The 13,652-nt window shown below is 53.2% G+C and overlaps 7 protein-coding genes across 7 annotated transcripts; 5 read left to right on the top strand and 2 right to left on the bottom strand.

Moving 5' to 3' along the window:
• Nucleotides 1-609: 609 nt before the first annotated feature.
• On the top strand, nucleotides 610-2,108 carry N0V89_006872 (uncharacterized protein; the record flags this gene model as incomplete). Its single annotated transcript, XM_056215638.1, has 2 exons — nucleotides 610-774; nucleotides 840-2,108. 2 exons carry the CDS (start codon nucleotides 610-612, stop codon nucleotides 2,106-2,108), a joined length of 1,434 nt encoding a protein of 477 aa, XP_056069885.1.
• Nucleotides 2,109-2,208: 100 nt separating this feature from the next.
• Nucleotides 2,209-3,473, top strand: N0V89_006871 (uncharacterized protein; the record flags this gene model as incomplete). The annotated part of the gene is made up of 2 exons (XM_056215637.1): nucleotides 2,209-2,345; nucleotides 2,393-3,473. The coding sequence occupies 2 exons, from the start codon at nucleotides 2,209-2,211 to the stop codon at nucleotides 3,471-3,473; spliced, it is 1,218 nt and encodes a 405-aa protein (XP_056069884.1).
• Nucleotides 3,474-5,148: 1,675 nt separating this feature from the next.
• N0V89_006870 (uncharacterized protein) lies at nucleotides 5,149-6,537 on the bottom strand (the record flags this gene model as incomplete). Its single annotated transcript, XM_056215636.1, has 2 exons — nucleotides 5,149-6,401; nucleotides 6,450-6,537. 2 exons carry the CDS (start codon nucleotides 6,535-6,537, stop codon nucleotides 5,149-5,151), a joined length of 1,341 nt encoding a protein of 446 aa, XP_056069883.1.
• A 312-nt stretch (nucleotides 6,538-6,849) lies between these two features.
• N0V89_006869 (uncharacterized protein) lies at nucleotides 6,850-8,109 on the bottom strand (the record flags this gene model as incomplete). The annotated part of the gene is made up of 1 exon (XM_056215635.1): nucleotides 6,850-8,109. One exon carries the CDS (start codon nucleotides 8,107-8,109, stop codon nucleotides 6,850-6,852), a length of 1,260 nt encoding a protein of 419 aa, XP_056069882.1.
• Nucleotides 8,110-8,264: 155 nt separating this feature from the next.
• On the top strand, nucleotides 8,265-9,156 carry TM1 (ToMV susceptible protein tm-1(GCR26); the record flags this gene model as incomplete). The annotated part of the gene is made up of 2 exons (XM_056215634.1): nucleotides 8,265-8,498; nucleotides 8,551-9,156. The coding sequence occupies 2 exons, from the start codon at nucleotides 8,265-8,267 to the stop codon at nucleotides 9,154-9,156; spliced, it is 840 nt and encodes a 279-aa protein (XP_056069881.1).
• A 632-nt stretch (nucleotides 9,157-9,788) lies between these two features.
• Nucleotides 9,789-10,938, top strand: N0V89_006867 (uncharacterized protein; the record flags this gene model as incomplete). The annotated part of the gene is made up of 2 exons (XM_056215633.1): nucleotides 9,789-9,882; nucleotides 9,941-10,938. 2 exons carry the CDS (start codon nucleotides 9,789-9,791, stop codon nucleotides 10,936-10,938), a joined length of 1,092 nt encoding a protein of 363 aa, XP_056069880.1.
• Nucleotides 10,939-12,015: 1,077 nt separating this feature from the next.
• On the top strand, nucleotides 12,016-13,651 carry N0V89_006866 (uncharacterized protein; the record flags this gene model as incomplete). Its single annotated transcript, XM_056215632.1, has 5 exons — nucleotides 12,016-12,184; nucleotides 12,245-12,307; nucleotides 12,357-12,527; nucleotides 12,586-12,648; nucleotides 12,699-13,651. The coding sequence occupies 5 exons, from the start codon at nucleotides 12,016-12,018 to the stop codon at nucleotides 13,649-13,651; spliced, it is 1,419 nt and encodes a 472-aa protein (XP_056069879.1).
• Between the last annotated feature and the right edge of the window lies 1 nt (nucleotide 13,652).

The following is a 13,652-nucleotide window of genomic DNA, read 5'->3' as shown; positions in this document are numbered from 1 at the left end:
CGAGGTTAGACCGATTACTCTGGGCACTATGATTGGGTGTTTTGATCTTGCTTTTTGCTCGAAATTAGGGTGGCGATACGAGGCATACGCTTTGGTCATTGCCCAGCCTGGATGGACTCAAGGCCTCTGAAAGCTACAACGTATAGATACATGTATGAACTCATCTTGTAGCAAGGTCGCATTTGTCAAGTGGATCTGCTAGTTTGGTGCTAGAGAGCGATCCTCGGCGGCCCACCACCGCACGCGTCGAGCGAGCGAATCAATGGGCCACTATTAAACAGGTCGTTGGAAAAGTAACAACACTCGCATAAGAGAGACGGGCTGCGCTCTCCAAGTCTGAGGGTGACGTCTCAGTCAATCTTCGAGCTCGTTGCCTCCGCGATAAGGACCAGAACAGGCCAACCACAACGCGCTGAACCCCTCGCCGCTCCCGCATCTGCACGCCAGCATCGCATCCCCAATGCGCCGCCCGCCCTGATATCGCACGCATCTCGACTCGGACGACCCTGCCCTAAAGTATGTGGAGAGCCGCCAGTGCACGCGACGTCGACCAACATCTCCGCGCGAAAGACTGAGTTCGACGACCCCGCGGTGCCCCGCCCCAGAGACATGGACTTCTCCATGGGGCTGCCGGACGCGGCAAGCACCGCTGATAAGGGCCGAAGGAGGAGCAAGAAGGACCAAGCCAATGACGACAACAACAAGAAACGCAGATGTATCTCCAGCGCCTGTGTGCCCTGCCGCAAGAGGAAGAGCAAGGTGAGCTTGGCCTACGTGCGTCTGTGCTGTGCATCTCCGCGCACGACGCACGACTCCATGATTCAACTCGCTGACCACAGTGTCTGCTCATCCAGTGCGACGGAACAACACCTGCGTGCTCCGCCTGCGCCGCCGTATACAACACGCCTTGCGTTTACGATCCCAACTCGGACCATCGCCGCAAGGGCGTCTACAAGAAGGACATTGAGGGCCTCAAGACGCGCAACTCGACCCTGCAGACCCTCATCCAGGCCATCCTGAACTACCCCGAAGACGACGTCGCCCCGCTCGTCCAGCAGATACGAACATGCGAGAGCCTGGATGCTGTCGCCGAGGCCATCATCGCCAAGGAGAACGGCGAGGATGTCGACGATGAGGAGGTCAGCCCGCTACAGACGCCCGTCGCCCAAACCACGTTTGAGAGCCAGCTGAGCGGGAAGATGGGCGAGCTGAGGCTCCAAGACGGGTCCACGAGGTACATTGGGGGTACATCGCATTTAATATACATGGGCGCGGGTGACGGCGACACGGATTCTTCGCAATCGCTCGTGGGTGCGGATCAGTACGATCAGACCGAGGACCCGTTGACGTCGTGGACAAATGTTACCACGGATCCGGAGCTCGTTCGGCATCTTATCAATATGTACTTCTGCTGGCATTACAGCTTCTTCACTACGCTGTCGAAGCACCTCTTCATGAAGGAGTTTCAGCTGGGGAAGCCACCGCCCGGGTCGAGACGGAAGGCGGAATACTGCACGCCATTGCTTGTCAATGCCATGCTCGCGCTTGGCTGCCATTTCACATCGTGGCCGGGCGCAAGGGCTGTACGGGACGACTCGTCAACGGCAGGAGACCACTTTTTCAGAGAGGCGAAACGGCTGATACTGGAAGATGACCTCCACGAGGTGCCTGCTTTGACAACCGTGCAAGCGCTGGCGCTCATGTCTGTTCGGGAAGCGGGTTGCGGAAGAGAAGCAAAGGGGTGGGTGTACAGCGGCATGAGCTTCCGCATGGCGTGCGACCTGGGGCTGAACATCGATATGACGAGTAAAAGTAAGATTGAGGAGACAGAGGAAGATGCGAGAAGAATAACGTTCTGGGGCTGCTTCTTGTTCGATAAGTACGTTCTCTTGATGTCCTGGGTAGGGGGAAATGCTGACTTTAGTAGATGCTGGTCCAATTATCTCGGAAGACTACCACAGCTGCCTAGGGCGATTGTGACAGTTCCTAAGCCTGAAGTCTTCCCGACAGAAGACGCGGAAATCTGGTCTGCATACACAGATTCCGGTGTTAGCCAGGCGCATTCACAGCCTTCGCGGACACGAGCGGTACGTCAAGACCGTATGTAGGATGGTTCTAGTCACTAATGGTTACTAGGTAGCTCTTCAAATAACCAAGCTATGCGAGATATCTAGCGATCTAATGAACTATTTCTACAACCCTATAGACATGGACAAGGCGAAGGGCAAGCAGGCAGAGCTCAAGAAGTTGAGCGAGATACACCAGAGACTAGAGACCTGGAGAAGGGAATTGCCGAAAGAGTTAGAACCGAAGGAAGGTGGCCTACCCTCGATGCTCGTTATGCAGTGAGTATACACTCAAAATGACTCGATCATCCACTGACTTTACACAGCATGTTCTTCCAACTTCTCTACATCCACCTCTTCCGTCCCTTCCTCAAATACAACCCCAAAAACTCTCCCCTCCCCGCTCACGTCTCCCCTAGAAAGCTCTGCACCCAGGCTGCCGCCATGATATCCAAACTCCTCCGCCTGTATAAGCGATCGCACGGCCTCCGCCAGATCTGCAACATCGTAGTCTACATCGCACACTCGGCTTGTACCATCCACCTTCTGAACCTCCCAGAAAAGAATGCAAAGCGCGACATCATCCATGGCGCAAAGCACCTCGAAGAAATCGCTGAAGGCTGGCTCTGCGCGCGGCGAACCCTCGGCATACTCAGTGTTCTTGCACGCCGCTGGAAGGTCGACCTCCCCGACGAAGCCGCCACAGTGCTTGCCCGTACCGACTCAAAGTTCGGCCCCTGGACAGACGTCACTACGCCCAAGCCAGTGAAGCGCGACTCCTTGCCTGAGCCCGAGCAGAAGCCCGCTGTAGACGTAGACGTAGACGTAGACGTAGATACTTCCCCCGCGTTCCAACCCTACGGCCTGTCCCTTGCCAACACCGCATCTCAGTTCTTCGACCGCACAGGAAACAACGTTAGCATGTCTGCCATGCAAAACCGCACCACAGAGGCACCTCCAATCGACGCCATCCCCACGTACACACGCGCACAACGCGGCTCACTCACCCACTCCGTCGCGACACCGGTCTCCACAAACGGCACGCCCTCCACACAAGGCGCCTCGCCATCCCAGCTTTTCGGCGGCGTCGAGCAGCTCATCCGCGAAGGGCAGGACTGGTGGTTGCGTGACCAGAACCAGTTGGCCTTTGGGTTTGATAATTGGAATCATGGAATTGAGGATATGGCGGGTTGGTTTACCGGGCAAGGAGGTGTCGTGGGGAGTCCCACAATGGTAAACCCAGGGGTAGCAGCCGCGGTCGCCGGCGCGGGCGATGTCATGAATGGGGGCCCGGTCGTGACGAATGGGAACGGAGTGGTGCCACAGGGGATGAACGGAGGTGGAGGGGCACAAGGGGTCTTTGGGGCGGGGCTGAATGCGTATAATGAGCAGGAGTGGTATCAGTAGGTCGATGCTATAGTTCTGCCATGTTGTATGGTGTTAGGGTATTTTGGCGCGCTTGGGTCTTGGGTAGGGTCTAGGTTTGGCGAGAGGAAGGTATATACCACGGCTGCTCTGGTTGTCGGCAGCTTTGACAGGGATCATGCATTTTGAATCGATACTACGTACTTGAGAATGGCAACATTCTCGCTGAGCATACTAATGCAGCTATTATGCCGCCGAACAGTCGAAATGCGGCGCAAAGCAGGAGCAAATGATGCACCCCGACAACCCGACTGGCGGCGCTTTTTGCGCTTCTGGGTTGAGGGCCCATCGTTGACCAAGGGACCCGTTACTCCGTGCGTCTGGAGAGGTACAAACATAATAACAATTTCCGTGATCTCTCATCTCTGTTTCTCCCAGCCCCAAAACTTGTGGGACGTGATATCAATATCTGTCTGCTCGAAATCATGCAATGGCTCAAACCTTACCACGTGGGGAATCCCGATGCCAGCAGCCTCGAGAGTCCCTTCACGAAACTCAAGATTTGAAAGGCCCGAGAGCACAGGGCACAAAAGATGTCTGAGGCGTTTGCGGATCACACCGTGCCTGATGGCGCTGGAAAATTCCGCAACATCGCCAGGGAGGACGCTCGATTTTGGAGCTTGCGCTGTGTGAGCGATGCCATAAGGAAGGCAGTTGAGTCTTTGGACGCCGAAACGAGTCTTGATGACTCTGTCATAGGGACGAAAGAGGAGGACGTGGATGGCGATGAGACGAAAATCGTTGCTCTAGTAAAATAATCAGGGATCATGAAGAGCGCGGAGCTAACAACGACTTCGTTTCTCAATTGCGAATTGGACACGCAAGGTGTTTCCTTATTCGCGCAGAGAAACTTTCCGGGTGTTTGATTACTTCAAAGCTTCGAATGAGGAGGGCCTTGTAGTACGCTTCAACACCGCCCCTCTATATGCAGCTGTTATAGAAACCGGACAGGGAAGCTCATCCTTGTTAATTCGGATGTTAGCGTGACACGGAAAGAGGCCCGCCAATACCATATCATGTTTGCTCTGATCGAGCCTGCCTATTTGCTAATAACGTACCCTTAGATTCTCTGCACGAAAGTGATTTTGGCTCTACGTGAATGCATGTTGGTAAGTCTGTGGGGGCTGCATCTTGGAACGCGTGGTGGACTTCGGATCCGTGACCGTCAACACGGCAAGCTCCTGCAGGATTCGTTCATTGACGTAGGTCAACCATTTTTGGGAGGGACCTGAGTTATGATGAAGTCCATTGGAAGATCCACGTTCGTCTGGCGAGTTTGATAACTGCCGCGGTGGTTCTCGCACGCCGTTGCGCTCATCAAACACTTTCGCAAAGTATTGCCCTACTTGACGCCACCCTTGAGGCTACCCCTATCTCGATGCCCTTTCGAAACAGCGCAAGCAGATGCCGCACTCACGCAAAACTTCATGCGAACCTGATCATGATAGAAATCATGATTAAATGAACTGCGATGGGAGGCCATGAGTACTACATTATGGATTTTCTTGACAATAATGTCTCTTACGTCCCATTTTCCGTGTTATAGGTATTTGTCGGACAAGCGACTACTTGAAAACGCGCTTCGCCAGGTCTATGAAAACTGGTTTCAAGATTGATGTAATCTTAACCCCTTCCACTGCGGCCCTCAAGGAGCAGTCTATAGGAGGGCGGCAGCTAGCACGGCGATGACAACTACCAGACTGCGCGACGCAACAATCGTGTCCGCCGCCCCCTCGTTCTCTGCAGGCTGCCCACTTCCACTCGCAGCAGGGTTGCTTTCTGTAGGGCTTCCGGTCGATGTGGCATTGGAAGATTTAGTGGCAAGTGGTTTTGCGTTCGGCACCAGCAGCGCCTGCACTACAGCCAGTGCACTGAACGACTCACCAAGACCGCTGCTCCCGTCGTTCTGGCTAGTCCATCTGAGGCTGCATTCCACCTGCTTATTCTTGGTGCTGCAGCCCTCGGCTGCAGCCTTTGCGGAACCCTCGAGCAAGGGCGTGAGGTAGTCGGAGATGAAAGGAGCCGATGCGATTGCGCGGGCGAAGGAACGAGTGGCGATGCCCTTCATGGCCTTCTGGTCGGTATTGCATTTCCCGTTTTTTTCGCAAGCGACTTCGGTGAGGATGTTTTTCTCCGCAAAGACGTCGAAGGTTGTGTTGATAAAACCGTTCAGCGTATTTCTCCACTTGTCATTGGTGGTCAAATTCCACATGTGAGCTGCGGCTTCAGTGTAGATACCGATGTTTTGGGACCACTGTATTTGATTGATATCGGAGCAGTTGTTTCGGGTCTCATCCGTTCCGTCAAAGACTCTGTATTCCTCTGACACCAAACCAATCTCCTGTGTCCAGTTGAATGCTTTTTCCGCCCATTCGGTGTAGGTGGCGTTACCGGTGAATTTCGCGAGCCGGGCAGCTAGCAGGAAGAAGTTTCCCGTGGAAATGGCGTTTCGATACGTGTAACCATTGTTGAATTGGTAGATTTGCCAGTTCAAACCTCCACCGCATGTTTTCTCGTTCCAACGGAGGGCCTGGGTGTCGAAGACGTTACTTGCCAGGACGTCCCATGACAAGTTTCCGATTTTGTTGGTCGTGAAGCCATTCTCGGCAGCAGACATAGCTGTAAGGCCCCAGGTGCTTTGGTCATCATTACCGAGACTTTTGCTTTGGTTCGAGGGCATGAAGGCGTCAAATTCGCCAATCTGATGTGCAAGACCTTCGCCGAGGAGATCATCGTATTGGTTATCGCCAGTCAAGTACGAGTAGTCAACAAGACTGCCGAACACAGCGCCCGCCTCCCACCAATAATACGGATCAGGGAAAAGTCCAGGAATGAGATCTTTCTTCAAGCCACTCTGGTACGAATCGACAATGCCCCCGGCGAGCGTCTTTGCGACGCTCTTGATCGAATCTACATTGGGTTAGATCAATCGCAAGTTTGTAACCCCTGAGACCTTACCCTGGTCCTTTACATCGATATCCAGAGCTGCGCTAGACTGCGCATAGAGTGATGTAGCGAGCGAAAGAGTAAGAAAAGAAACAAACATCTTGAAATGAATGACGTGAAGTGCTCTAGCTTTTGTCAACATCCATGCGTGCGTCCTTCGTGTTTTTAATGTTCCCATCCTCCAGCTTGGCATTACCCGGCGTGGAGCCAGCGGCTGCCAGCCTTACGCGCACGGCCCCTTATACCAGGCAGCGACTTCTGCACGGCCAATCAGCACGGCGACTTAAATTAGATTCACCGTAGGCATGCTTGGGGCTGCCGAAACCCGACTAGGGCGAACCCTTTCTCTGAGAGGATTCTCAATGAGCAATGCATGATGTTCGATATACGGACGTACGCTTGCGCATAAAAATTAGGGCGTTCTGTACACCCGAATCTTTTCCATCAATGATTCTGCTATGTCGCGGGCGAAGCTTGAGTCGTTGATCTCTCGGGCGTCTTCTTTTACTTGAATGTCGCTACCATCAAGACCGTCGTTGATTGCCTTGAACATAGCCTCATCTGCAGAAGCATCCGCAAACGGTCCGTCAGGCGTTGCGATCATGCTGACACCCCCTTTGGGCAACCACACTTCAATCATTGCTTGATCTCGGGCGTGTTGCCTAAGCTGAGCAGCAATGAAGCTTCCAACTTCTTTTGCCTCCTCTTGTGAAGTTCTCATCAATGTCACCACTGGATTATGCTCGTACAGCTTCCGGCTCTTGTAGCGCTCGGGCACTGTGCTCTTGGGTCCGAAGTTCGACATGTCGGTCGCGCCTACAGACACGAGGTTCGGTATGCCGGCCTTCGCAGCTGCTTCAAGGCGATCATCAGCGGCGCTCATCACACCGCCTGTGAGCAGGTCGCACACCTCTGTTGTGGTGAGATCAAGCACAGCATCAAGTCCGCCTTCGCGGACCAACCGCTCCATAGCTTTGCCTCCATGGCCCGTCGCGTGGAAAACGTAGGTTTCAACACTGTGTTTCGACTCAAGATGTTTGCGAATCGCGTCCACTGCCGGGGTGGTGACACCAAACATGGTGATGCCCACCCTAGTCTTTACAACCGGCGGGCTTAGTGTACGCCGGGATGCGTAGGACTTTGCCATACCAGCGATAGCTGCGCCCGCATTGCTGAGAACATTCCGCAAGACCTGGTTCAATCCAGCAACATCCACTACCGAGTACATCAGTGTGATATCCGTCTCTTCAACAATCGGTCCAGTGTCGCCGCTTGCAACCGTCGAGACAATCAGTTTCGGAAACCCAATTGGAAGCGCATCCCTCATCACTGCTGCAGCGAGCGAGGTCCCCCCTGACCCTCCAGCGGATACTATACCGTCGATGTAGGTGCCATCAGTCTTGTTATACAATTCCTTCACCAAGGCCGTGGCGTAGTCTGCCATACTCTTGATAAGCTCTCCGCGTGGCAATCCGTCGACCTTTTGACCTTTGCCATAATTTTCAATCAGATCGCTGTGCTTATATGTGATGGCCTCATGCTTGGTTTCGGCCCGTCCCACATCAACCAGGCTAACGCCTACATTCGGGTCCTCTCCTTGGATGGCTTTGCGGAGGAATAAGAGCTCATCCAGCTTTGTATCGCAGGTTCCTAGAAGAACAACATGAACCATGGCTATAGTTGAGGAACTTGTATCTCTCAATGTCCAGCGATGTGTAGAATGTGATGAGTGGTAGTCGCTTCTAGCAGCCCCACCATGTGGACGAGGTGACGTCAGCGTCTGCTGCATTTGGTGGCAGGCGGACGACGAAGACACCTCACAACGCCATGGCGCCCCCAAACGATCGGAAAGAGATATTGCAGAAGCTGCGAAAATCAATATCAGATGGCACTGTCATCGTCGGTGCAGGCGCCGGCATCGGCCTATCGGCCAAGTTCATCGAGAAGGGCGGCGGGGACCTGATTATCATTTACAACAGCGGGCGATTCCGGATGGCGGGTAGGGGCTCATTGGCTGGTCTTATGCCGTATGGGAATGCGAATGATGTTGTGCTTGAGATGGTACGTTCGTGTTTGTTGTCTCCTATGTTCGATAGCTCATGATTGATCGCAGGCAAATGAGGTCCTGCCTGTAGTGAAGAAGACGCCCGTTTTAGCTGGAGTCTGCGCGACTGACCCCTTTCGGGATATCGATCGCTTCCTCAAGCAGTTGAAAGATCTTGGATTTGCCGGTATCCAGAACTTCCCTACAGTCGGTCTTATTGACGGCCAATTCCGCCAAAATCTAGAAGAGACTGGTATGGGTTACGATGCAGAAGTCGAGCTTGTGCAGAAGGCTCGCCAGCTAGATCTTATTACCACACCGTACGTTTTCAATGTGGGGGAAGCGAAGAAGATGAGCGAGGCTGGTGCAGACATCATTGTTGCGCACATGGGCCTGACGACTTCCGGTTCCATCGGTGCAACGAGCGGGAAGAGCCTGGATGACTGCGTCAAGCTAATTCAGGATATTCGAGACGAAGCTGCAAAGGCGAATCCGGATGTCATAGTCCTATGTCATGGAGGACCGATCGCAGCGCCAGAAGACGCAGAGTATGTGATTTCGCGAACGAAGGGCGTACATGGCTTCTACGGCGCAAGCTCGATGGAACGACTACCGGTCGAAGAAGCTATCACAAACATCACCAAAACGTTCAAGAATCTGAAGCCCAGTTCGTAGAGGCTCACGAGTTGTGCGGTGGAATCTTCAAGATGGAATCTCCTGCAGCTGTTAGAAGTATGAGGGCATCACACGGTGTGACGAGATTAGGTAGTTTGAATGTATTCCATGCTTTGCGCAGGAGCTCGCGGGCACGCATTTGCTCTCTAGACAATTCGAAAGCTACAAAGCCCGCGAATCGTCCAACTCACCAGTGGTATTGTGCGTGATAGCACAGCATAGCTTCAACCCGCCGCTTCTGGAGTGGCCTTTCCACCTTTCGTCACTGGGTCAGAACCCGCTAGCAGTGAAACGCGCTCACACGCGCAACCCACGGTAGCTCATGCTGTCCTGTTGCCTTCCGCTCTACTCTTCAACACCCCTGTCATCTTCGAGTTTCCTTAGATCCGGTGAGTGAACACGATCTATCTGGTCCAAACCCTGCTGATCGCGCCTAGAGTTCGCAGACATTGCGCGCCTATAAGAAGTATCGATCTTCTCGTCGCCAACTTGCCCGGTTGGTACGCCCCGCCAAATCGTTGGCACTCCCTGATTTACGGCACATAGAACCATTCACCCTCGTGATCATAAGCTTTCTGCCTAAAGGCGGGTCTGCACGCTCGTCGGCTGCTGTGCAGGCGCTACCTCCGCCAATGGCACCTTCACGTTCCGCGGACAACTCGTCCTTGGGTAGTGACTCTTCAAGTAGTGATGAGTCGCTGGAAGTTGGAGAGACCACCGAGAATGGTAAGCAAACTTTCTCAGATGCTCTTATTGGATTGTGGTCAATCTTACGACTGAATAGACAACGGTCTCATGATGGATGTTGATGAAGATGAAGGTGCTATAGGCGACTACAACCTCACTGTCTCCGGTAAGCTCAATCCGATTGCAATGCCAAGTACGGATTACCTGCAGCAAACTGACGCTGAAAAAGACAACAACTATGACGGTGACAACAAAAATAGTGATGTAGACAATGAGATGACCGATTACGCTCCATGGGAGCATTCGTCCGATTCCCAACGCCCCACGAAGCGAAATAGGGCCAAGAAGACGAATTCAAGGAAAGCAAAGCGAGGGATTCGCGTACCGGACGAAAACTCAGAGCATGCTTGGAGCACGTCCACTTTCAAGAACAAGGTCGGAATCGCTGGCATGGAGGCGTTTCTGAGACGCCCGGAATTTGGTGTTGACGTTGATGCCGAGTTTCCATCAACAGGCCTGCCGGACAAACCATACCGCGACATCGACGGTACACAGATAGGTCGTGGAGCCGCCATGGCTCACAAGTGCCATTATCTGCACCAGACTTTAATAGATGCCAAGGCTGAAGACGACTTCCGCCAGGCGTCCGTCAATCAGCTGATTCGAGAGTCTCGCATCTATCATCCACCAGAGCTCGCGGCGCGTGACACCCACCAGACCACGCTGGCTCGTACCCATCTACAGTCTATCAGGCACCATGCGACAGTCCAGGTCAACGCGGCCTTCGACAACAACCACCAACCCACAGCCCAGCTATCAGAACTTGAACTCGATAGTGACGGTCAGCCCCTTATCTCGGCCGCCGTCCAGCATCTTATTTACAGCGTCGTTGTAACCCAAATTCGTGGCAACAGGCTGCGAAACCTTCATGTCTCTGAGGCTGGAGATCAGCGATTCCAGATACCAGCCGACTACGCGGAGTTGCGAGCTAGGCTGAAGTACGAACTACAGAGCACTCTGAGGCTTGAGGAGGATGTGGATCGGGAGGCTACTGCTCGAAAGCTGCTCATGCAGGAGTTTCCTCAGCAGTTGTGAGGAGAAATTTGCTGCTAAGCTTGCACTTGGCGGTTGATTGAACATGGTGTTGAGCGAAGGCAGGCTGTTTCTCTTGATGAACGATTTGGAAGCCATATGCGACCTCAGATCTTGTTCTCGGCCGTTCTGCTATGGAAGGGTGAACAGAAGGTCAGGCGAAGACGCCAATGCTTGAAGTGTCGTCAGTAATTGCTTAGTGAAGTTTTAGAAGAGGAGTAAGGAGGATTGTGTCGGCAATGAAATTCCGTACTGTAGTTACAACGGTTTGATGTCTTTATCCAGAGTTTGCACCTTCAAATTTTGCTCATCAATTCATGTTTGCCATCACTGTTCCTCGTAATGTTCAACGTGAACGATACAGCTGTAGGAACACACCAAGACAACTGACGAGGATCACAGAAGCAGTACGCAGTGAACTTCTTGGGATGCGTTGATAGACTTGTGTCTTTGTTTGTTTTCTGAGATAGATTGATGAGGTCAGCGTAGTATGACATCTTCTGCCGAGCATCTGTGTGTTCTTCCAGGTAGAGATGGTCATCTCTGTACATAACGTACGCTTTTACTCAGCTCTTAGGACTCTACCCATTCCGTTCTGAGGATGCCCGTGCGAAATGGCCCTAGCGTCCGTCTACGCTGGTTTGATTTATAAAAGGCGGATGGCGTGGTCTCCGTCTCTTGTGCTGAACAGGTACTCTACTTCTCTCAACCCCATCACCCCTATTATACTTGCACCCCAATCACATTCTACCCTCGAGGAGGGTGTATTCATGATCTAGGTAAGACCCTACTTCGATGTCGATGCTCGACTAAGACATACCTAGGTACCCCTTCGAGTCCCCGATCCTGCATCCACCCACGAAGACTCGAGCCCCCACCACCAAGAGATTGCACATCGGCCCTCGAATCCTTCAGCTACGTATACACAGGTACTATCTGGTAGGTACACGCCCCAACATATCTCTCTGTTCCTGTTCTATCCCCTGGCAGTGGGAGAAGTACTTACAACCTATAACGTATAAGAATAAAGCTGATTCAATATCAGACTAAAGGTGTCGTGTTGATTCAAGGGTCTACACGATGTGTTCGACTATATCCGAGAAGGACTTGATACCGCTCTCCAGCTCGCAGACCGCGAGCCACGAGCGTATCCAGTCTCTCTCTGCGGGGTCCGAAATCTTGCAGGCGTCGCCGGAGAAGCTCGCTGATTGTATGCCTTCGGACCGAGACGATGCTGATGGCCTGAGCGGTAAGTAGCATACCACCTGGTGGCCTGGAGTATTGTAGACATAGGCTAACGCTTGCACAGATTTGACTGCTTCTGCGCCGATCACTGTTACGGCCGCCCCCGAGAACGTTCACAGCGTTTGCGGTATTAGGAATCCCCTAAACTTTGAGTTTGTTATTCTGACGCTTGCTAGACCACCCTGTTCCCGATGATGAACTTGCCGCCTCAAAGACTGCAAATCATAAGCGCATCCGATCCTTGTCCATGGAGGGAGAGATGTTGCAGCCGCCGTCGAAGAAGCTAGAGAGCAGCTCGTCAACGGTCTCTGAGCGTTTGGACAAAGATGAGATTGGAGGCACGAATGGTGAGCCATATGAACAGTGCTCTCACTCATGGGGATACGGTGTCTAACGCTTTTTTAGACATGAGTGGACCTTCATCTGTCACTGCTACGCCTGAGGAGAATAGTGGAGGTAGTGTTCTCGGTAAGTAATAGTAGAGCTACACCATCAATGTCTCAGCTGATGACCGACAGGCCGTTCTGCTGCCGACAACGACCTTGCCACCAATGATGCAGTAAATGGTGTAGATGCTGGAGAAGATGTTCGAGGCATTCATGAGGTCTCCGAAAACTTCGCTCAATCCAACACGGCCGATGCAGGACCTACGATGGCCAAGAAACCCTGGCAGCGACCGAAATTGGACTGGTACAACCGTACGAACGTCTTCGCAGACACGACACTCAAAAACAAGATTGGTGGCCTAGGTATGGTTCAGTTTCTTGCTTGGGAAGGCGTCGACGTCGAGACGGAGTTCGCGGAAATGGGCAAGAAGTACAAAGATGCTAAGGGCAGCACAATTGCTCGGAACGAAGCCATGAAGAACAAGGCCCAGGAGGTGCACCAGGCTTACATCGACGCGCGCACTGCTGGCACACGCCAGGTGCCGCTGGGATGGGTAAACCGCGACTTCCTGCCTGGGTACGAGCCTTCCTTGCCCGGATCCGTGCAAGCACACGCACTGCCGCCTGCTTCTCCAGGCAATGGCGCCGCTACAACCGGCGTCAAGAAAGCCTCCCACAGCCGAAAGCGTCAAGCTGCCACGGTCGCAAACAAAGACAATGGTGTGGTGTTGCAAACCCGCAAGGACCTCCAAGCTATCCATCGTCAGGCGGCGGAGCAGCTCGTCGAGACGTATGAGCGACGCTTACAGGGCATCATCGTCAGCGTCCCCGAACCCGCTGAACCGGTCATCTCCACCGCGGTAGATCGCCTTGTCTACAATATCCTCGACCGCCAGATGCACCTCCGCCTTATTCGCGTGGTCCACGAGCATCGCACCACCGTGGAGGACGACCACGCGGATATCATGAACGAGATTCAAGACTATCGTGCGGCGCTAGCTACTGAGCTGCAGCGCACCGTCAAGTGGGAGACAGGCCAGGATCCCATGCTCCTAGTCGCGCAAGAGTTTCCAGTCGACTTCTAGG

Source organism: Didymosphaeria variabile (assembly GCF_027946475.1).
Source record: "Didymosphaeria variabile strain IMI 356815 chromosome Unknown scaffold_5, whole genome shotgun sequence".
Classification (NCBI taxonomy): Eukaryota; Fungi; Ascomycota; class Dothideomycetes; order Pleosporales; family Didymosphaeriaceae; genus Didymosphaeria; species Didymosphaeria variabile.
This window is presented reverse-complemented; position numbering and strand designations above follow the sequence as displayed.